The sequence below is a fragment of the Kogia breviceps genome, chromosome 2 (assembly GCF_026419965.1).
Source record: "Kogia breviceps isolate mKogBre1 chromosome 2, mKogBre1 haplotype 1, whole genome shotgun sequence".
Taxonomy (NCBI): Eukaryota; Metazoa; Chordata; class Mammalia; order Artiodactyla; family Physeteridae; genus Kogia; species Kogia breviceps.
The window spans coordinates 49,369,838-49,394,128 of record NC_081311.1 but is presented as its reverse complement, the minus strand read 5'-3'; the positions used below and the strand labels follow the sequence as shown (position 1 = coordinate 49,394,128).

Sequence of the window (24,291 nt, the reverse complement as noted above, 5' to 3'; positions counted from 1 at the left end):
TGACAAAATTGTCTACCCACTAACCACTGGTTTGGATGGTCCAAGGATGTCTCGCCAGAAGATTAGTGCTCACTCTCCCACTACATAAAGGCAGTCTATTTCAGTTAAACTGAATTTAAGTGCTTTTAGCAAAAGCAGTTCTTCTAAATGCATCACGAGTCCACACTAACTTCTAATTTCCAATGACCTTTTGGTACAGACCCCATGCTTAACCACTGAAAAACTTAAGCACATGTTACTCATATTAGCTTTCTGAGTAAGATAGCAAGGGACATTTGAAAGTTAGAATAGAACTTCTAGCACATTATCCATTTATATAACTGGATTTAAGAAGTCTAAATACATACTCAAGAAAGAGCCTGAAGTTGGAAGAAAATGTTCAGGTCCAATATAAGACAGGCTTATTATATTAACCACACTTTTCTAATTTATTTTCTTAAAAGCAAAATAAAGGGACTTCCCTGGTGGTCCAGTGGTAGAGAATCTGTCCTGCAATGCAGGGCACGTGGGTTTGATACCTAGTCAGGGAACTAAGATCCCACATGCTGCGAGGCAGCTAAGCCCGCACACCGCAACTACTGAGCCTGAGCGCCTCAACTAGAGCCTGCATGCAGCAAACTACAGAGCCCACGTGCTCTGGAGCCCGCGTGCCACAACTACAGAGCCCACACGCCCTGGAGCCTGTGCGCCACAACTAGAGAGAAGCTTGCGAGCCACAGCCAAGAGCCTGTGCGCTGCAACAAAAGATCCCGCATCCCGCAACTAAGACCCGACGCAGCCAAAAATAAATAAATATAGATAAATAAATTTTTACAAAAGCAAAATAAAGATGAAGAATTCATCACTAAGGCTTGGGAAACTAACAATCCTCCTCTCCCCCCAGTTCCTTGCAAAAGACAATTATGATTCCAAGTACATATAAAATCTGGCAAATGTAGATTACTTACTGGAATAACCATGATGTTCCTCTCTAGGAAAATCTTATCAGCTTCTGGAGTTGTTGGTCCATTGGCACCTTCAGCAATGATCTGCAAGAAAGTCACGAACATAGAGAAATGCCAATTAACACCGTCAAATCCCCTCCAGCTGAGCTCAAGAGATGTGTGGGGGACGAGGCTGTGGGAGAGAAGCAAAATCCCACTTTAAATTGTATGCATGGGGACTTGTATGGCCAAACAGTTTATTTGGGTTTTTCCATAAGATGGTAACGAACCTGAACGAACTTTTTGGCCAACTCAATACATCCCAATAAAGCTGTTTTCTTTTTTTAAAAAAAGAGGAAACCCATTAGAGCTTTTCTATGACTCTCAGTGTCACTCCACATTGGTAAGGTTGAATCCATCATGCTGTCACCTTGGCTTTGACTCTGGGTGCATTGGACTTGGTCAGCTGCTTCTCACTGGCAGCAGGGATCAATATGTCACAGTCAGCCTCCAAGATGCTCCCTTCATAGATCTTTGCTTTGGGGAAGCCCAGGATTGTTCCATGTTGCTATAATTGATTGAAAATCAGAATTAATGGTTGCAACAGAGTTTAAATGTTCATGTTTAGTGCCAATGATATGAAATGAAGACTCATTTAGTAGGTTTTTGAGTTACATTAAAAAAAATAAGCAAACAAAATGAAAAGACAACCCACAGAATGGGAGAAAATACTTGTAAACGAAGCAACCAACAAGGGATTAATCTTCAAAATATACAAACAGCTCATGCAGCTCAATATCAAAAAAACAAACAACCCAATCAAAAAATGGGTGGAAGATCCAAATAGATATTTCTCCAAAGAAGGCATACAGATGGCCCAGAGGCACATGAAAAGACGTTCAACATCACTGATAATTAGAAAAATGCAAATCAAAACTACAATGAAGTATCACCTCACACCAGTCAGAATGGCCATCATCAAGAAATCTACAGACAATAAATGCTGGAGAGGGTGTGGAGAAAAGGGAACCCTGTTGCACTGTTGGTGGGAATGTAAATTGGTACAGCCACTATGGAGGTTCCTTAAAAAACTAAAAATAGAGCTACCATATGATCCAGCAATCCCACTCCTGGACATATATCTGGAAAAAACCATAATTCGAAAAGACACATGTACCCCAATGTTCATTGCAGCACTATTTATAATAGCCATGACATCGAAGCAACCTAAGTGTCCATCAACAGATGAATGGATAAAGAAGATGTGGTACGTATATACGATGGAATATTAATTACTCAGCCATAAAAAAGAATGACATAATGCCATTTGCAGCAATATAGATGCAACTAGAGATTATCATACTAAGTGAAATAAGTCAAAAAGAGAAAGGCAAATACCGTATGATATCATGTATATGTGGAATCTAAAATATGGCAGTCTAAAAAGGATGAAATAATGCCATTTGCAGAGACCTGGATGGACCTAGAGATTGTCATACTGAGTGAAGTCAGACAGAGAAAGACAAACATCATATGATATTGCGTATATGTGGAATCTAAAAATGGTACAAATGAAGCTATTTACAAAACAGAAATAGAGTCACAGATGTAGAAAACAAACTTATGGTTACCGGGGGGGGGGGGCGCGGGGAGAGATAAATTGGGATTGACACATATACAGTACTCTATATAAAACATAACTAATAAGGACCTACTGTATAGCACAGGGAACTCTACTCAATACTCTGTTATCCCCTGTATAGGAATAGAATCTAAAAAAGAATGGATATATGTATAACTGATTCACTTTGCCGTACAGCAGAAACACAACACTGCCAATCAACTATACTCCAATAAAAATTAATTTTTTAAAAAAAGCAATGCAAACAGATTTCAATAATACTTATTTCAACTTTACAACATTCAGGTGGTCAAACTGTTCAGATATTACATTAACATACCAATTTGAAGTCTTCCAGTTCCTTTGGGTCAATACCATCTGGATTCCATATGCTCCCATCAGATTCACCAACACCAACACATTTAGCACCAAAACGATGTAAATATCTCATAGAGTGCAGGCCCACATTACCAAATCCCTGTGAAGAACAGTTGTACATGAAACAAAAATCAAAGTCCTAGCACAGATGATAAATGTCACATTCTGACCAATACAATTCTGTTGGTTTAGAAGTAATTCTCAAAATCCTTTTGATAAAAGAAATGATGTTTCTCTTCAACTATAAATTTCTGTTTCAGAATGTGGAACCCAACCCTTTGTCCTCTGTGATAATGAGTCCTGAGGACATTCAGTGACATGCAGCCTCGCTGGCCTATAAAGAAACGGCAGTGATGTCAACGACGCTACCTAGGACCTCAGTTCCTGATGACCAGATGTCCTATGGTCGTGAAAAGATAAGTCAGTAATTGGGAGGGGTATGGGTTTTATTTTAAAGTAGGATTCAACTTAATTTTGATTCCTCTAAGTAAACTAATCAAACACCACACAAAAGTTGAAATTTGGATCATTGCGTAAACCTTTCCGTATACGCATAATAGTTTAAGAGATGTCCCCTTCTGGATACAATTTCAATTTAAATATCAAACAAAAGAAGTTGGTGATAGTTTCATATGTTTCTGAGAGATACTTGGTTTAGTCACATGAATCTTACCAAGGTTAAAAAACAAAGGATGTATTACTCTGCATATGTCCATTTTAAAGCTTAAGAGATCCAAAGAATAAAATTTAAAAAATTGCAAATCTAGGGGCTCCAACCAAGGAGGAGTACAAGGATGTTCAACTCACCTCTTCCCAGAAATACATCAAAAATACATCTACAAATGGAACAATTCTCACAGAATACCTACTGATCACTAGACCTCAAACACCTGAAAGGACAAGAAAGATCCCCATATAATCAGGTAGGACAAAATGGAAAAAAAAAAAAAAAAAAAAAGAAAAAAGGAACTGGGATGGGACCTGTGCCCCTGGAAGGCAGCTATAAAAGAGGAAAGGTTCCCACACTCTGGGAAGCCCCATCACCAGCGAGAAGATCAGAAAGGGAGCTTCAGAGGCTCAGAGGAGAGAGCAACAACTGGTTTGTGGAAGCTTGGGTTTAGCAGATGCAAACTATTCTATATAAGATGGATAAACAACAAGGTCCTACTGTATAGCACAGGGAACTATATTATAACTGAATCACTTTGCTGTACAGCAGAAATTAACACATTACAAATCAACTCTACTCCAATAAAATTTTAAAAAACTGCAAATCTTAAAACACTGAAAAACTTATTATTATATGTTTATCAGTTATTCTTTAAGAAAGCAAACATTTTTACCTGAACAACAAATGTTTTATCTCCAAATCCTGGTGTCATTCCTAAAATACTCATGTAAGAAGCTTCATTGATGAAGTTTTCAATCCCATGGAAAACTCCCCGACCAGTAGCAGAGATCCGTCCGTGGATTCCACCCTGACTGATGGGCTTACCGGTAACACAGGCATGGGCATTAATATCCTGCAAAAGAAGGGCAAAACTTAAAAGATGAAATGTCAACATCAATTTCTATGAGGAACCAACATAAAGAAGCGTTAAAGTGGAAACACATTCTCATTTAACTAATATGCTCATTAGGAGTGTGTGTGTGTATAAGGTATACTTTCATCAATAGGGATAAGTCTCACCTTTTCAAATTTCTGTTCCTAGAAAATATATAATAAAGTAGACTATTTTCTGATGGTAGAAACAGGGTTTTTAGGAATTAAACATCAAGTAAATACAAATAGCAATATCACACAAGTAGAGATAGTTCAGCTTAAAACTATTATTCCTTCACCAAATGTTTAAGCCCTATTAAGTAACAGTATACATGTCACCTGTAATTGTCTTAAAATTTATCATAAGACTTGAGCATGTCACCAAAACAGAACCTAAGATAGGAAGAGCCATTACAGTGTTCATGGATGGGAAGACTCAACACTGTAAAAATATTTTTCTGCCAAACTAATCTAGAAATTCAATTAAGTGTCACTTTTAAAAAAGAACTTTAAAAGATAACTCAAGTTCACCTAAGAGTGGATTAACAAAAGTATTCAAGAAATAAAAGAGAAAGAAAGAAAACAGAATAACTAAGCTTTGCAGGGCAACTGGAATACCTATCAAGATAAAAAGCCATTAATCCAGAAATTCTAATTCCATACTATATATACAATTGTATACATACAAAAAATTGTGTATATATAGTATGGTATTACTGGAGTTAAAAAAAGGGGTACACGTGGGTGAGACACAGAGGCCCATATGCCCATGTGTCAGTAGAGCACCTCCTGTAGTAGCTGTTAGCTCTAAGAAGCTGAGTGGGAGAGTAAGTCTTCTCCTTTCTGTACTCTCTGAATTGACAGTATGCATATAGTCTGGTTCAGAAACAAGTATAATTAGAAGGAAGAAAGGGGCTTGGGAGGGCTTTCCTTCCAAGGGATAAACTGGAAGCAACCAGTTTAGCAAACTATAAACTGTAGCAACCAGAACAGTGCATAATAGACAAATCTGTTGTCTTCTGTGGGACAAGAGAAACTAGAGACAGTCTTATTGTATACAGGAAATCAATATTACATACAGGAAGCATTTTAAGTCAGTGGCTAAAGTATGGACTATTTAATAAATTTGTTGAGGCAATTTGCTACCCATGTGAAACAAGATAAAGTGCCTTACTTCATATCATATTCCTTACCCCCCAATGTATGTTCTAGCTGGATAAGTTAAAAAGTGACTGTTTAAATAAGAACTTTTAGAATTGTATTAGCTGTATCATTATCAACAAAAAGAACAAAAGTAAAAAAAAAACAAAACAGTCTAGTAAAGTGATTTATGGAATTAGTAGTTTTCCCACAGTTTTCCTTCATGAATAGTTAATGCTTATGAATACAGAATTGCAAACCAAGTTAAGTGCCAAATGCTTTTGAACAGAGAAAATGCAAATGCTGGAGCTGACAGCAATCCTGTCTGAGGTCAGGCATAGTGCCGGTTGGCTGGCTGGCTGCGAGATGCCCAGCATACCTAATTGTTTTGGAAGCCTGGGCCCGGGTGGAGAACTCGCTTGCTCTCCAGCACCCACACTTCCGGACGAGGCTAGGCAAAAGGAGCTGCGTGTTCAGGTACACGTCTGAAAACAAGAAACAAAAACTGCGGCTTCTTACCTTAGGCTCTGATTTTGTATTTCCTATCACTTTAAGAAGGACAGTCTTTTACCAGTGTTTAGTCCAAGGTTTAGTTGGCAGGGCCTCACAAAACTTTCTTTTGTCACCTTTGGGAGAGAGCTACGAATAACAATGTACTGCCCCACTGTTTTGTACTATTTAATCTAATGCCTTGTTTAAAAAGAACAAAAGACCATAACCAGAGCTCATTTAACGTAAGAAGGTGACATGGAAGAGCAACCTTTTGGAAATGGCAGTCAAAACCAAAATTCTTTGAAGTGTCTCCTACTGCTCCTGTTCTATTTCAGGGGATTTGTGGAATTTACCTGGTTCAGTGTTCATAAATATTTATTTTTTATGCTTACTGAGGGCCAGTTATAATTATACTATCATTCACTTAATCCTCATGACTGTCTCATGAACTAGGTGCTATTATTATTGTCATTTTACAAATAAGGAAAGTGAGGCACAGAGAGCTTAAGGCACTTGCCCCAGGTCACAGAGCTGGTACGTGAAGGAGCCAGTCCCAGAATCCAGGGTGTCTGAGTGTGCTCCCAACTACACACTACATCATCCCCCAGGAAATGAGACAAGCCTAAATTCCTCCATTAGATGCCCCCTTCCTTCCTTTTAGAGGAAACAATATTCCTCCTCTTCTAAGGCTGATCTTTCCACTAGGGCCCTTAAAAGATGAATCTGTGGCCCACACCAATCAGCATGCCAAGAACAACAAAAACCTTTCTCTTTAGACAACAGGCACCTTTCAAGCTGTCTCCTCTCTAGTGCCATTTCTCTTAAGTGAGGGCTACTCTTCATGCCCTACTTCCCTCTCTACACGCCCTTGCAGTCTGGCTCCAACCTCACTATTACAATCTAGTTGCTGAATTGCTCTCTTCTCAGAACCACCCCCTCAGAACATCCACAACGCGAAGCTCTTGGCACTTCTCATTCTTTTTAACTAATTGTTCCTCCCCTCCACCCCGCAATCACCCTTCAATCTGTCCATTCCTCTCCAACTCTATGGCAGGCCAATATCATCTCTTTTGGGCTCCTGTCCCCAACAATCCCATTCTCTGCTGCACACAGAGTGAAGCTTACTGTGTCACACACCTGCTTACAATTAGCTCTTCACTGGCTTCCCTCTGTTTTCAGGACAAAGACCAAAGTCCTTGCTGTCACCTACAAGGTAGGAATCTGGTCTGACTCTCCTCTGCTGGCCTCTCTCATGCCCTCTCTACTCTGGCCACCATAGTGTTCCCTCAGCCTCTCAGGTTCACCTCTTTTCACATCAGGGCCTTTACCCAGGTGCTTCCTTCTTCCGATCCTTGGCCAGTGCCACTTCCCCTGGTTGATGTGTACTCATCTTTCTGAGTGCAGACCAGAAGGTTACATCTCAAGTAGGCTTCTCTGATCCTACTCCAGAGACGTGGTCAGGTCCCCAGTACTCTTCATAGCATCAAAACTTTTCCTTCTAGCCTTTACCCCAATTGTTTTGAACTCCTTGCTGCACTTTAAGCCTCCTGTGTAGTAAGTGCTCTCTCTATATTTTTAAAATAAATTGTGAGCAGTTAGGGTAGGGGGTCCCTGGAGGAAGAGAACCAGGTATGGCTTTCTTGACATGAGAAGCCATTCAGTGATCTAAGCCATTTTGTTATCAAAGCCTGTCTACAATGCTTGTACTTGAACAGGTCTCAACAATTAATGATCTTAAGGAAACAAAAGAATGTTATCAAGCAAGAGAAGTAACAATAGCCAAGATAATTTATCAGTTGTAAAGACTCCCAGTTCTGTTTCAATGGTAAAGATAAGCTTGAAGTGCTCAACCTTCAGATCAACTGGAACCTAAGGGATGACAATGGTGACCTTTTCTGATCTTAGTGACTTAACTAAAACTTGGACTCTGCCAACCACCCAAGTCCCTTCATGAATATGCAGGTACTCTTACCTTAAAACTTCCCCACTTTTGCTGTTCAGGGAGACACTGCTTTGGGAAAGATCCCAGTGTCCTCCCTACTTGCTGCAAGTAGTAAATCCGTCTATACCGATCTTTGGCTTGGTTGTGTCTTTTGGCTCGACACCCACCAAGAGGTGAACCCAATTTTGGGGTAACAAAATGTCTTTTCAACTCACTTTCTCTTCCTACTCCTTAAGTGTTTTTCAAGGTTCCATCCCTTTCAAGGACGAAGTTAGCTGTTCTTCTTGTGTTCTGTATTAATGGCACTACTTCTGCTCAGTCCCCAGACTCTAAGTCCTCCTGGTTCTTCCTGACTCAATCCTGTCCTTTTCCTTGGTCCCACAGATGCAACCCAGTCCTGCTGAGTCTACCTCTGTCATGAGCCAATGCTTCTCCCCAGCCCTATCGCTCCCGGCTGTGAAGACAGACACTTGACACTGTGGAGGCCATCTCTTTGCTCCAGCCTAACACTGCTGCCGCCCCTCTCCCCTAAGGAAGGGTCAGCATCAAAGGCTCCCCGCTGACTAGCAAGTAAAATAAAAACACTGGGACTTGAGTATTTTCTACTCTTTCACTTACTTCATCGTTCTCTTACTACCTTTCTAAATGTCCCTTATCTTCAGACAATCTGAGCTCTACAGTTTCCCCTCCTATTCTCCACATCTCCATGTTTAAATTCTGTCCATTTTCAATGTCCAGCCCTGACCAAATACCTCTTCCAGGAAGCCTGCTTTTAGAAACTCTCCACTCTGCTATTACACTATCTCCATACCTTATCTGCTTAATGTGTCTTAGTTCCTTTGAGCGAAGAGCCCGAATTGAATGCTTCCTTATTTCCCTTTTACTGTCTTGTAATGTATCCTGCCCTGGGAGGTGATCTTTGAGGGCCCATCCCAGCCGTCAGGATAGGGTTGCATATGAGTAAAAGCTCAATCCAAGTTCACTGCATTTATGATATAAGATAGACAGAAGTAATATATAAAATCATGATATAATCAAAGGAGAGGAGAAAAACCCAGTGAATTTGAACTGTTATTTCTGGCAGATAGCAAATGAAGCCCTCAGAGCTTTTGGTGGGTACTCACATAGTGCCCTATGGTGCTAGCATAGGTGTCAGCAATCCAGGACATCTCCCGCTCGCCTGTGCTCATGTCTGGGGCAGGCACATCAATGCCAGGACCTGGGGGCACAGGGAAAGGGCATCGCACCAATTTTTAAGATAAATGCATCTCAAACACATAGATCCTTCCAATTCTCTACAATAACAAAGCTACCATGGCTAGAAAACTTTAGATTTCATCTAGGTTACTAATTCAAGTCATAGAAATACTTATTAAATGTTTCATTACAAAATTTACAGATACACAGTGTTACATGATAACTTCTCCTACTGGTGTTCACTTGCTATGTGAAATTAGCTATGCACAACTGATAAGCCACTCAACATATTTCTGAATGTTGCAAGCATAGGCAAACCAGTTTAGCCTCTCTTGACCTCAGTTCCTTAAACTGTACTTAGAGAGAACAGTACCATAAGGAGGGTTGTTATGGTTAGAAAGTTTATGTGTATGAGACAGCACAGTGACATACTTGCTTACTGGGGGTGTAAGCCCTCCTCACCAAGTAGAAAAAGGGAAAAGACACAATGCTGAAGTATTATGTTAAGCCCCATAACACTTTTACCCATGACATAATGCTGCTTTGACCTATTTTTTTTTTGACCTATTATTCAAAGCTTACTCTGTACAGAAAGTTTTAGGCCTTGACTTTCAGTTCCTCAGATCAGCAAATAAAAAGTTTGAGAATAACAACAAGCTAGCCCACAGGCAGCAGCAAGTGCCAATGACAGCACTAATGCTGATGTCCAGTGAGATCTCAGGTGGAAATGTATTAAATGGTGCCCACTCAAACCTGCAAAGGCAGGGATACATAGAAATATAAACCATCAAAACAGTAAGAATATAATACAAAACAACCTAATTATTTAATGGGTCATCTATACAAAAAAATACTATGCAGCCATTACAAAGGATGATGTACATCCATGTAAATGACTTGGGATCATCACCAAAACATATATGTGGGGAAAAAAAGCAGGTTTCATATAGCATGTATAAGTTCTCATTCATATAAAATTCTCTTTATATATACTGATGTATAATAACTATACATATTTCCATGTGTATATATGTATGCAGAGGTTTAGAAAGATATGCACAAACTTTTTCACTGTGTTTAGACTTCAGCATTGTTTATAAATTTCTATATTTTAATTGCAAAATACAAACTCGTTATATTTATAAAAAGAAAAACACAACTTTTAAATGATTAAACTATTGTCTCCCAAATTAAGTTCTTTCTAAGAGGTATACTTGAGTTCTTCCTATAATTATTACTTTTAATCAACAGAATAAGGTCCATTCTAATATTCTTCTACATTTTAGGGGTCCAGGCCCTACATATGTACTTCTTTATACAAGTTGTGATGTAACGATATAGGATTGGTGTAAGACAACTTTGAAATGCTCAAAGTTTTGTTTTTTACACTCTTGCTCCCCCTTCCGTACCCAACCTGTAACTCTCCTATGTCCTGGTACTCTTTTCCTTAGGCATCTTACAAATATCAAGAAGTCTAACTTCCCCCAATCCACCCTCACCCCATACAACTTTCCTGCTTGGAATAGTTAATGCCATATCCTAGCCTCATCTTCTGACAAAAGAGCTCCACTGTTCCACTGGCCACAATTCCCATTCCTTTACAGTGACATACCTCAACTGGAGGGTAATAAAAGTATATATAATCATATTGCTTTTCTCCTAAGGTGTAAATGACAAATTGCTCCCACATCTTTTTAGAGGTATCTGCAAAAGTATTATGCTTGTTTTCAGCAATACCAAGTGTTAAATAAGCTTGTTGCCTCAAATAACAATTCTATTTGGAGAAGGGCAAGTTTGAGGTATGTAGTTTGTAAATCAAAAACATATAATGATAAATTGTTTTTCAAAAACAATTATTAGTCTAGATATGCTGAAGTCAGATAGCTCCCCCTACCCAAAGCAAAATCACAAAATATTATTAGGCTTGTGAGTTTTCTACTCCATACAAAATCAATGTATAGGGATGTACAGATTACAAGCAATTCCTGGATTACAGGTAAATTCTCAAATACCTACAGGTATGAAAGTCCATCCTTTTAAAAACAGGTTAACTACCCTTAGGAAAGTTAAAATGCCATCACTCAATCCCGTAACAGTATAAATAAGAAAAAAAATTGGCTGAAAAAAGCAACTGCTTTCACAGAACATGAATGTAGGGGTAAAGCTAAAAGGGTAACTTTGGTGCACAGAGATATAGCGGATGAAAAGGGAACTTCACAGTTTACAAAGGTGGTATCTAAACTCACACAACAGAATTAACACCCTTGCACAAACTAAAAAAGAAGAAAGAAAGAAAAAGAGGAAGGACCACTTCTCAACTCATTCTATGAGGCTAGTATTATCCTGGTATCAAAGACTTCTTAAGAAAAGAATACGGCAGACTAATATCTCTTAGAACAGTATCAGAAAGAATAAAATACTTATGAATAAACTTAACAAAAGTAGTGTGAGACCTGTACACACAAGCCACAACTACTGAAGCCCACGTACTGAAATGAAAAGTAGCCCCCGCTCGCCGCAACTAGGAAAGCCCGCGTGCAGCAATGAAGATCCAACGCAGCCAAAAATATATAAATAAATTAATTTTTAAAAAAAACCCAATAAATAAATAAATAAAATGTATGTTTAAAAACAAAAGGAAAGACATTCAGTGTTCATGGACTAGTTTAAAGTGGAAAATAGAATAAGGTATGAATGTTCTCCCTTGGATGAAAAGTGGCATTGTTGTGGGGTGGAATGAACTGGGAGACTGGGATTGACACGTATACACTAAGGTATAAAATATACACTATATATACACTAATATGTATAAAATAGATAACTAATAAGAGCCTACTGTATAAAAAATAAAACAAAATTAAGAAAAAAAGATGGCAACACTCTACAAATAGGTCTACAGAGTCAAAGCAACCCCTATCAAAACCAGAGCTGACTCTTTTTGCAGAAATTGAAAAGCTGACCTTAAACTCACACAAAGTGACAGAGCCAGGAAGCAGATTCAGGTCTAACCCATAATCTGAAACTCTGTGGAAAGGGAAGTCAGAAAACAACCTAAATGACATCAGTTCCAAAGGTTTGCTCAGGAGTAGTTCTGTGCCCTGGAGAGAGAAAGAATGCCAACTGCATCCCTCTTATGCTACAAAGCTTTCTGGGCCCAGATGTCAGTTTAGCTGCATGGTGGCTTTTGCACATAAGCAAAAAAGTCAAATTGCTAATATTTAAGCTTTCAGTGTTTCAATGAATCACTTTTTAACCTTTGCAATTACAGCGTTCTTGTGAATATAGAGAAAATTAAGCTGGATATCCTGTATATATGGACAATAAATACAACTGAATAAAGTCTGAAACCACTTAAGACTATTAAATACGTTTGAGATTTAAGCTAAGAGTTTAAGCTAAGTTATGACATAAAAAATTATGAAGGCTATCAGAATTAGTAGATATTTCTGTGAAGGAGGTAGTTATCTCATTAACTAGTGCTAACCCTATACAATGACTGTGAAAGTAAAGCTCCCAGCAGTGCCAGGGAGGATGCATGCCAAGAATCCAAATGCCTTTTAAATTATAAAAGACAGGACAAATCTAGTAAAGTTCTAGTGTTACTTAAAAGGGGCAGATTTCAAAATAAGGATATATTAAGTTCACAGGAACTTGTCAACAGTGAGAAGAATACTGGGGAAGGAAAACAAGAGGGACAGGAAAACAGAAAAAGTAGATGTTCTTTCCTATTTTAGTCAGTCTTCTTAGTTTTAACTATTGTTAAAGGGGCAAAATTCTATTAAATGATTTTATTTTTTAAAAACAAATCAGAATCTTTCTAGGACAAGAAAATAAATAGATAATTTGCTTGAAATTTAAAGATTAAATAATAACTATATATTACAGAAAAGAATATTCACATCTCATATACAAAATAACATATACATAGATAATAGTACAATAGAAAATCAAGATAATGAAGAATCAGTACCCTCAGAAATTTAGTCCGAGTAACAAACATTAGGAGCCCCAGGAATCCTTAAAATCAGCCAGTGATGTCACAGTGAGTAATCAATCAGCATGAGCCTCCACACCTCCCAGCCTGTGCCCACTGCTTTGAAGGGAAAGGCCTGATTAAGCCTCCAATTCCAAACAGCATCAGTTTTCTCACTGCTTTTGCAACAGGATTACTATTGCAAAACTGCTTTTTGCATATTAAAAATTGTTTATAATGCAGGCATTATTTAGTTCCTAAAATCTTTCTGGATATCACAATTGTGATTGTGCTTGTTGTTCAATCTGTTACACTGATCAAAAACCTTTATTATATCTGTACAAGGAGAAGAGGTAGAAGTGACCTCTCCTGGTATCCACACTGTATACTGAGAACCTGAACTTTTCTATTAGAGAGGTGTCATGAACAGGCCCAGGTATGTTCACCATGTTTAACACAGAACCCAATCTCTCAAAGTAACAGGACAAGTCTCTCTATGCATGTATACACAAAAGCAGGAGTTTAAATTAAGACAATTACTTTTTAGATGTTCTCACTCCATGTAAATCTACATGGCAATACATACCAATAAAGCCCTTCTTTGCCAGCTCCATGGTGAACCTCCTTGTGATCTTTTCCAATTCATTGTCCTATAAAGGAAAAAGGTGAAACACAAATAATAATGAAAAAATAATTTTTGATAGAAAAACCACTTGTGGAGATAACAGTTGCATCCTATTTTCTACTTATAGGACATTTTCATATATCTTCTTGTGTAATCTTCAGAACAATTCATAAAGTAGGTATTTCCATTTTACACAAAAATTAAATTTTAAATTTCTGAGAGACCAGAAATTGGGTTACGTAAGGAACAGATAGTAGTGCTAAGGCTCAAACCTGTTCTCCTGTATTAATATAGGATCTTATGAGCAATCCTCATGGTGTATTTTCATTTAGATTGCAAATTAAAAAAAGTAAAATCATATATATTGTTTGTATACAGATATTTATTCACATAATTTATTTAACTTAATACAGAGGTTAATTAGCAGCTTAAATTAACTTGGAATTGATAGAATAAATAATAAAATTTTTACCAAACTAGTTAAGATATGTCACTAGAACCTTGGGATCCCAACATAAAAATCTCAGAGCACAGTTATATATAGTATATAATATTTATTTATATATAGAATACATTTATATTATAGTCGTATATAACATGCATGAATATAAATGCTTAAGAATATGAAGGTATACTAATTATATTAATTACCTTTTAACCAAGTAAGAAAATGAAAAAGGACATTGATGTAAGTAGGTGACCTTTCATATGGCAAAACACTCGATGAGTTAATTATCTGTTTGTTTTTCCATTCCTTTTAAAAGCAATAGGACGACTTCCCTGGTGGCGCAGTGGTTAAGAATCTGCCTGCCAATGCAGGGGACATGGGTTTGAGCCCTGGTCCGGGAAGATCCCACATGCCACACAGCAACTAAGACTATGCGCCACAACTACTGAGCCTGCGCTCTAGAGCCCATGAGCCACAACTACTTAAGCCCGCACACCTAGAGCCTGTGCTCCGCAACGAGAAGCCCGTGCACTGCAACAAAGAGTAGCCCCTGCTCACCACGACTAGAGAAAGCCCACGTGCAGCAACAAAGACCCAACACAGCCAAAAATAAATTTATAAAAACATTAGGAACCATTAATCTCACTGGTATAGGGGATACACAGAAGTCCAGTAATTTCAAGTCATTTGTAAATGCACTACGTGCACTAATGTCACTTTTGATACTTACGGTATAGTTCTTGGGATTGATCTTAACACCAGCTTTGGCACCCCCAAATGGCACATCTGAAAGAGTAGGCTGAAAGTTATTACTCCATATAAAGGCTAAAAGAATTAAAAAGGCAGAAAGCACTGTGTAATATTATAAAAGTGTGATAATTTTAGCTTTAGTTTCAGAAAATTCAATAAATAAACCCACTATCTTTTCTAAAATGTTGTACCTTAAAATTCTAGTGAACAGAAACTAGACTAGGCAAATTACTATGCATATTTAATCAGTGTGCTTTACTATTTCTAAAATGTAATCGCATATTTATTTTCCTTTTACTATGATTTGGTCTTATTTACAGAGTATAGAAAGGGATTTAAACAAAGATCTACACTTAAGGAAAATTCAATTAGTTCCTATAAAGTTCCCCATTAAAAAAAAAAAGACTAAATCTTAATTAAGACTAATTGAAAAATGATATAAGTCAAACTGTGCAACCTAAAAGCAAAAAACCCCCACTTCTGATGAGGTATATTTCTCTAACATCTTAAAAGTAACCTTGTATGCAAACATATTTCCCCAAAGAGTTCTTATTAGGTAGCAGCAATGGAGACCACTTACCAACCACTGCACACTTATATGTCATCAGAGAAGCCAGAGCTTTTACTTCATCTACACTCACATCAGTGCTGTAACGGATACCTAGTGGTTTAAAAAAAAGAGGGGGGTGAAAAAAAGGGGATATATTTAGAACATCCTTCTGGCATGTTGAAAAAAAAATTCTAGAAATTGAAAATGTCCACACTTTTTACAGTTATTTTCAAGAACACCTAAAGTAGCTTATGACTAAAGAGTCAACAGGGTGACTTCCCTGGTGGTCCAGTGGTTAAGATTCCATGCTTCTGCTGCAGAGGGGCTTGGGTTCGATCCCTGGTTGGGGAACTAAGATCCCACATGCTGCATGGCTTGGCCAGAAAAAAAAAAAAGAGTCAGTAGGAAAAAGGCTACTAATTAGATACCCAGAAAGAGCGACAGAATGAGCACTGAATTTGATTCAAGTATTTTCATATTTAAGAGAATAAGATTGGTGAAGTTCAGTGTTTGCTTTCTGGTATGAGTAGCATCAAGTAGGGTTTCTGGGGATTTCGAGATAAGGTAGTCCTGTCCTTCTGGGACTTATAACCCAGTGGGAAATAACAGTAAATATAATTTCACAGACAAAAATTACCTTCAAATGAATGTTTTTTACACTTTCAGGGAGGCAAGTAACTCCATGGAGGCTTTTCTTTCTTTTACTTTTTGCTTTAGGTGACTTCGTAGCAGAGAGTTCAAGAATTTTGCTATTGGCAAATGGATAGTTAACAGGCTTGATAGTTTCAACTTGAATATCAGATGTCTAAATAGAGGTTTTGGCTTCAATGGGGTATAACCAAAGAAATCCTTACCTGTAACTCCCTATACCCACTGCCAGCCTCTTTCAACCAAGAAATGAGAAGCTTGACAAAGTCATCTCTCCTTCCTGGAAATGAGCAATTCCCTTCACTCTTCTATAAGGATGGGAGGTAGCCAAGCAGACAGGCAACTTGGAGTCTTAATGCCCCCAATCCTCTACCAAACTAGATGTTTGGTAGAGGGGACACAGAAAGCGGCTGTGCCCACTGTTTTGGTTTTGGGGGTCTTAGTCAATATCCCTTACAAGTTTTGCAGGGTTAAGCCACCTCTCATCCTTTTAGTCCACTGCTTCTCAACCCCAAGGAAGAAGGCCTGAGTGAGGCTGATGTTTGCACACTGCTTGGGGCTCCCTGACACTGAGTCACAAGTATGGGGGCCCAGGGACACCTCTTAAAGGATTCTGGGAATAAAAGTTTTTCAGATAGAAATATACAGTATTCTTATGGACCAGCAGTTTGAGAAAACTCCCTTAGTCATTTAAAAAAGCTGGCTTCTCAGATGTTTCAGAAAACACCTATCTAAACATAAACGACGCGTTTCAAGAGAATTTCATCTGTCGGTATATGATCATAAAGAGCAAATTCTGAAACTGAACATATTTCTTTGTCCTATCAGAAAAATAAAATGAATATATTTAGAAAAGCAAGCTCTTAGAAAACTGTATCTTGCATATAATAGGTTCTCAAATTATTTGTGGAATAAATTATTATTAAAATTTTAGAATGAGAAATGACAGGTTTTTTTTTTGCATATAGCAAAAAAAAACGGGTAACTTAATTTAAAAATTTTTAAATTGAAGTATTCAGGTATACAACATAGTAATTCACTACTTTTATAGATTATACTCCATTTAAAGTTATTACAGGGACTTCTCTGGTGGTGCAGTGGTTAAGAATCCTCCTGCCAAAGCAGGGGACATGGGTTTGAGGTCTGGTCCGGGAAGATCACACATGCAGCAGAGCAACTAAGCCTGTGCGCCACAACTACTAAGCCTGCACTCTAGAGCCCGAGGGCTACAACTACTGAGCCCGTGTTCCACAACTACTGAAGCCCGCACACCTAGAGCCTGTGCTCTGCAACAAGAGAACCACTGCAGCGAGAAGCCCGAGCACTGCAACAATGGGTAGCCAGGCCCTGCTCGCCGCAACTAGAGAAAGCCTGTGCGCAGCAACAAAGACCCAATGCAGCCAACAAACAAAAAGTTATTATAAACTGTTGGCTATATTCCCTGTGCTGTACAATATATCCTTGTAGCTTATTTTATACACAGTAGTTTGTACCCCTTAATCCCCTACCCCTATCTTGCCCCTCCCTCCTGGTAACCACTATTGTTCTCTATATCTATGAATGTTTCATTTTGTGAAATTTATCCATTTATTATTAAAATTTATTTTATTTTATTTTAAAAAATTAGTTTATCGAACCCGTGTCCCCCGCATTGGCAGGCGGATTCCCAACTGTGCCACCAGGGAAGTCCCTATTTATTTTTTAGATTCTACATATGAGTGATAACATACAGTATTTGTCTTTCTCATTTATTTTACTAAGCATGATACCTTCCAGGTCCATTCATGTGGTTGCAAACAGCAAAATTTCATTCTTTTTTAGGGCTGAGTAGCATTCATTTTTATATTATATGTATTTATATACATAACATATATATAATATATAAAAATTATATATATATCTTTATCTGCTCATTTGTTGGACACTTAGAGTGCTTCCATATCTTGGCTATTGTAAGTAATGCTGCTCTAAACACTGAGGTGGTGTATGTATCTTTTTTTTTTTTTTTTTGTGGTACGCAGGCCTCTCACTGTTGTGGACTCTCCCATTGCGGAGCACAGGCTCTGGACGCACAGGCTCAGCGGCCATGGCTCACAGGCCCAGCCGCTCCATGGCATGTGGGATCTTCCTGGACCGGGGAACGAACCCGTGTCCCCTGCATCGGCAGGCGGACTCTCAATCACTGTGCCACCAGGGAAGCCCGCATGTATCTTTTTGAATTAGTATTTTCATTTGCTTCAGATATATACCCAGGAATGGAACTGCTGGATCCTATGGTAGGTCTATCTTTACTTCTTTCAAGGAACCACCACAGTTTTCCATAAATTGGCTGCACCAATTTTATACACTCCCACCAACTCTACTAGAGTTCCCTTTTCTCTATATCCTCACCAACATTTGTTATTTGTGGTCTTCTCTCCAGTTTTTAATCAGGTTGTTTTTCTGGTATTGAGTTGTATGAGGTGTTTATATATTTTGGATATTTAACCCCTTATCAGTCATACTATTTGCAAATATTTTCTCCCACTCAGTAGGTTGTCTTTTGTTTATGGTTTCCTTTGCTATGCAAACACTTTACAGTTTAATTAGGTCCCATTTGTTTATTTTTCTTGTTTCCTTTGCCTTAGGAGACAGATCCAAAAACATATTGCTATGATTTATGTCAAAGAGTGTTCTGCCTATGTTTTCTTCTAAAAGTTTTATGGTTTCTCATCTTACCTTTAGGTCTTTAATCCATTGAGTTTATTTTTGTATAATCCATTGAGTTTATTTTGTATAGCATGAGAAAATGTTCTCATTTCATTCTTTTACATGTAGCTGCCCAGTTTCCCCAGCACCATTTATTGAAAAGACTATCTTTTCTCAATTGTATATTCTTGCCTCCTTTGTTGTAGATTAATTGACCATAAGTGTGTGGGTTTATTTATGGCTCTCTATTCTGTTCCATTGATCAATGTGTCTGTTTTTGTATAAGTACTATACTGTTTTAATTACTGTAGCTTTGTAGTATAGTCGGAAGTCAGGGAGCATGATACCTCCAGCTTTGTTCTTTTTTCTCAAGACTGTTTTAGCTATTCAGGATCTTTTGCGGTTCCATATAAATTTTAGGATTATTTGTTCCAGTTCTGTGAAAAATTGTTATGAGATTTTTTTTTTTTTTTTAATTTTTGGCTGCATTGGGTCTTCATTGCTGCACACGGGCTTTTCTCTAGTTGCGTTGAGCGGGGGCTACTCTTCATTGCGGTGGCTTCTCTTGTTGTGGAGCACAGGTTCTAGGTGCGCAGGCTTCAGTAGTTGTGGCACGTGGGCTCTAGAGCACAGGCTCAGTAGTTGTGGCGCACAGGCTTAGTTGCTCTGCAGCATGTTGAATCTTCCTGGACCAGGGCTCAAAACCGGGGCCCCTGCACTGGCAGGTGGATTCTTAACCACTGCACCACCAGGGAAGTCCTGTTATGAGATTTTGATAGGGATTGTATAAAACCTGTTGACTGCTTTGAGTAGTACAGACATTTTACTATTATGAATTCTTCCTATCTATGAACACAGGATATTTTTCCATTTCTTTGTATCTTCAATTTCCTTCAATAATGTCTTTAAGTTTTCAGAGTATAGGTCTTTTATCTCCTTGGTTAAGTTAAAAAATTGTTTAAATACTAAAATGTGTTTATACAAATTGTCATTTAGTGAATAGGCATATTATTGAGTGGAAACTATGCTAGGTCAGGGAGCTGGGTTGGGTGCAGTGCCCAGCATTTCCTAACTAAGTGAATTCACCCCAATAGCAACTGCTGTGGGCATCTGCACTTGCTCACCTGGGGAGGTGCAAACAATGCTCTTAGGCTTCATGCCAGAATTGCTTGGGATAATGTGTTTGAGGCAGCTGGCACAGTGTCTACATGTAGTCAATACTTCAATCTCAACTGTTTTCACTGCTATTATAAGTATTGCAAAGTAGTGGCAAATAACAAAGAAATGTAGTTTTTAAAAAGTTTAAATGGATAGGATTTTAAACAAACAGCTCAATAAACTTTGATTTTATTACTTCTCAAGACAAATTCATGGAGGTGGTAAAATAGTGCTCTATTAAGTATCAGCATTTTTCCTATTACCGTTGAAGCACTTTTTTCACTGTGCTTTTAGAGTCTATGGAAATAGTCACTAAGTTACATTAATTTTCCTTGCTTTCTTAAGTGGGGGAAAAGTTACTTTCCCTTACCCAGTGCTTATAACTAATGCATTCAGTGGGAAACGAAAAACAGCTTGAAATACTAACATTCATAAATCAGACAGCAATCCTAATGTTCTAGACTTAAATGCTCATTAGAAACCAGGCCCCTCCTTCTACAAAACAGTGTAAACAAAGTCTATTTTATTGCAAAAGTCCTGGAATGATATGAGTCAGAAACTGCATGTAACAAAAAACATGTTTCCACTGGATGGCACCCAGGAATTTCTGTTTGTAAAGTGAAATTTTCTTTCCTAGCCACACCCATTTAGACAGTTCAACTGCAAGACACTGAAGAGTAGTAGTTACACAAATCACCTCACTCTACAGGCATTTTCTGCAGGCTAGGAACCAATGAAGACTTCTAGTGAACTGAGGCAAGGGACCACTATAAGGAAAGCAGTGGAGTCAGGGGAATAAGCCCTGGAACTGATAAGGGTGAGAGACCTAGAAATGAATGCAGGGGATGCCTGGGCTAAAGAAGACATATGCTTTCATTTTTAACTTTCTACTTAGTGATACATGAATGTTTTTACGTGTGGAATTTGGCAGATATACTAGTACAGACTCCAGTAATACAGGAATTACCCACACCCAAGGGAAGGCTAGTTACTCTTCTTTCTCTGGGATTGGAAACCAAAGATAATTACTAAAAATATACTGCCACCTGAAAATTCTTTACCACATTCTAATGAATGCTAAGAATATGACTGCAAAAAAGACAATATTCTCCAATAAATTTGTAAATTCAGTGGATTAGGAGATATTAGCACAACTGGTGTACATGAAGGACAAAATGATGCGACATATACTTTGAAGTTCTGAAAGAAGGGGAAAACCTAGCATTTTTGAATGCCTACTATATATCAAAAATAGTAAGTATGAAGACAAAGTCGTTCAATAAAGCCAAATACCCACATGCATAAAAGAAAACCAAAAAAACTTAAAACATTTTAAACCAAAATGAAGCAAGAAGGACCTTATTTGCAGTATGAATATTCTCCCTTTTTATAAAACCAAGCCTTTCTTTCCCTCTTTTCTGTGACACAGAAGGCTAAAGGTAAGCAAGACCAACAGGGACTGGATGGGGCACAGGGATGGAAACTAGACAGAACAACTTTTGTTACAAAAATGGAGAAAAGTATATTATAGTTTTTTGGTGTCCTGAAGTCTTAGAGCCTACGCTGACACTAGCATTGCTACTGTTTGGGAAGAGATCAACAGGATCTTTGAACGACAGATGTAATAATGGAGGTAGATTCTTCCAATGGAAAGCACGAGTCCATGGCTGGGTACACTAGAAAGGGAACTGGGTGATTATACAGATGTGGACCACAGGTCTGATGTCATTATAAATGGGGTCTGGTGGGGAGGAATAAATTAGGAGGTTGGGATTAACATTTACACACTACTCAATACTCTGTAATAACCTATCTGGGAAAGAATCTGAAAAAGAACAGAAATATGTATATGTATAAGTGAATCACTTTGCTGTACACCTGAAACTAATGCAACATTGTAAATCAGCTATACTGCAATATAAAATAAAAATTACAAAAGAAAAGAAAGAAACGGGGTCTAAAATCAAGGACCACAGCTGAAAGAGTAATCTGTGCTTTCAGTTCACCAGAGGAAACTAAATAAACACCACCCATTACAATGTTTATTATTTATCAAACTTGGTAAAGTTGGAGGAAAGGTTGGTGATAGAACTTTGAAATCATACCTTTGATTCTCCAGATAAATTAAATTAACATATAGTTATTTTGAGCTAACTGGTAATCAGATGTTTCAAAAGAACATTAATGAAATGCAGACCTCTGCAAACTATACACAGCACAAAACATTTCTCAGCCTTTTAACTTAATTCCCAAATATTTTCCTTACTATCCTCAAGAGCCTAAGATTGGTGTACAGTAAGTTTTTCTAGGAGGAAAAAAAAAATCAAAAGCAAAAACTGACTAAGTTGCTATGGTGATAAAGAAAACACACCAGCTGATTATTTTGAAAAAGATGCAGTGGAAAACACACTGAGTAGCTTGAATTTCTCTCCCTTTTGCTAGCTGACTCAAACCCAAAAACATACAAAAAAGCTCCTAGCGACTAAGTCACCATTGTTTTTTATGATGAATCATTAACTGAACACATTCATGAAAATTCAAATGGGGATTTAAAAGTTACTTGAACCTGGATCTTTTAACAGGGTTTGATTTACTGACCAGAAATTCAATTTCCAACGGTATTGTCTCTTTTCAGAAACTATTTACTCAATAACCAAGAGTTCTACCACAAGTACAGAACCCCAGAAAGGCAAAGAGGACTTAGAGCTCTTAAAATTCATGCACTAATACACTTGCCATTTACTCATTAGAACCTATTTTCTCACTTAATATTCCCTAACTTGCAATAGAAGAGCATAACTTAATTAAAAATGAGGAGAGGAGGGAAAGAAGCAGTGAGGAACCAGTACCTACCCACCAGCAAGTAATGACCATGTAAAATACTAGAAGTCTCACAAAAATTCCTTCAGCTCCAGGAAGGAGCATTTAGTACAGAAACTAAGGATTGCTTGACAGTATCCATGTACTGTTCCATGTAAGAGGCAGGGAACAAACACTTTACAGTCTTAACCCATTATCAAAATCTTTATTTTAAGCATTTTGAAAAGACAAAACTAAGCTTTCTGGGAAGCAAATGTTTAGCTGCTGTTGGAAAAACCAAATGAAAAATATATTTCTTCTTTCCACTAAAATTTCAAAATTATGTTAACACATAACGCACGTTTTCAAAATTCAAATACAGAAAAAGCTGATGTCTCCTGATTACCACTTATGACCCCAGTCCTTAGGGGTGACTATTCTTGGCAACTTAAATGTATGTATAACCTTCCAAGTCATTTCCTTGCATTTATGTACATACATATCTATAGAACATAGAGCTATTTTGTGTTTAAGTATTTAACTTACTGCCCGATGGATGGAGGAAAGAATATGAATTAAAAGGGGTATTCTGTTAATTTTTGTTTTATAGATTCCTTATTCTGATAATAACACTAAGTGTAGTCATATCTTCATACCAAACAGGTCCTGGAAATGATGTTAGTAAAACTGGTGAATATAAAGTGGATAACACTTAGTAAAAGACAACAATTTGTTATAAAAAGGTTCAAAAAGGTAAAGTCTCAAAATTTCAGATATCTAGTTTCATATCTATTATTTACAAGTCTAGGTGATAGTCTGAGAGGGAACTTAAGAGAGGATGAGAAGAATTATAGGGATATGGGAGACAAGGTAGGGACGGGCACCACACATTTTTTGTAAGGGTAAGATTGAGAAAAACATATGCCTGTATCTCCATTTTTCCTAAGGATCATTTTACATCAGATTTCCTTTATTTTCAAAATTCAATCCTCTTTCCTAGTAACACTTCTTTCCCTGATACCAGTTTTTCTACCAGTGTCTCAGATGAGAGTTAAATCTTTGACTCCCCATTCCATATATTCTACCTGTAGGGGAATCCTGAAGCTAACCAGGAGCCCATCGAGAGTTGCCTCATTAGAACAAAAGGTGCTCTTATCACCCAGGAAATTCCAAGGGATTTAGGAACTCTGTATAGGATGCTCCTACCACCCCCCATAACTCAGGAAATTACAAGGGTTTCAGGGGCTCTGTGTCAGCAACTGGAGTCAAAGGCCAAATATTAGAACAATGGATACTCCCAGAAACCCTATCACTAAGGAAATTACAAGGATTTTAGGAGCTCTGTATTAGGAACTGTGGGCAGAGACCACATAAATATTTATTATTCCATAAAACCTTACTTTTCACTATTTACAA

The 24,291-nt window shown here is 37.8% G+C and overlaps 1 protein-coding gene across 1 annotated transcript in view; it reads right to left on the bottom strand.

Annotated features, from left to right (window-relative positions):
- The window catches only part of GLUD1 (glutamate dehydrogenase 1), a 39,301-nt gene that overhangs the window by 8,287 nt on the left and 6,723 nt on the right, over positions 1 to 24,291 (bottom strand). The window contains exons 2-9 of the mRNA XM_059053930.2: positions 15,613 to 15,693; positions 15,013 to 15,068; positions 13,796 to 13,859; positions 9,164 to 9,258; positions 4,266 to 4,445; positions 2,885 to 3,022; positions 1,354 to 1,491; positions 948 to 1,028 (exon numbers count right to left, since the gene is read on the bottom strand). Coding sequence (XP_058909913.1) covers positions 948 to 1,028; positions 1,354 to 1,491; positions 2,885 to 3,022; positions 4,266 to 4,445; positions 9,164 to 9,258; positions 13,796 to 13,859; positions 15,013 to 15,068; positions 15,613 to 15,693 — 833 coding nt within the window. The remainder of the gene's footprint in view (positions 1 to 947; positions 1,029 to 1,353; positions 1,492 to 2,884; positions 3,023 to 4,265; positions 4,446 to 9,163; positions 9,259 to 13,795; positions 13,860 to 15,012; positions 15,069 to 15,612; positions 15,694 to 24,291) is intronic.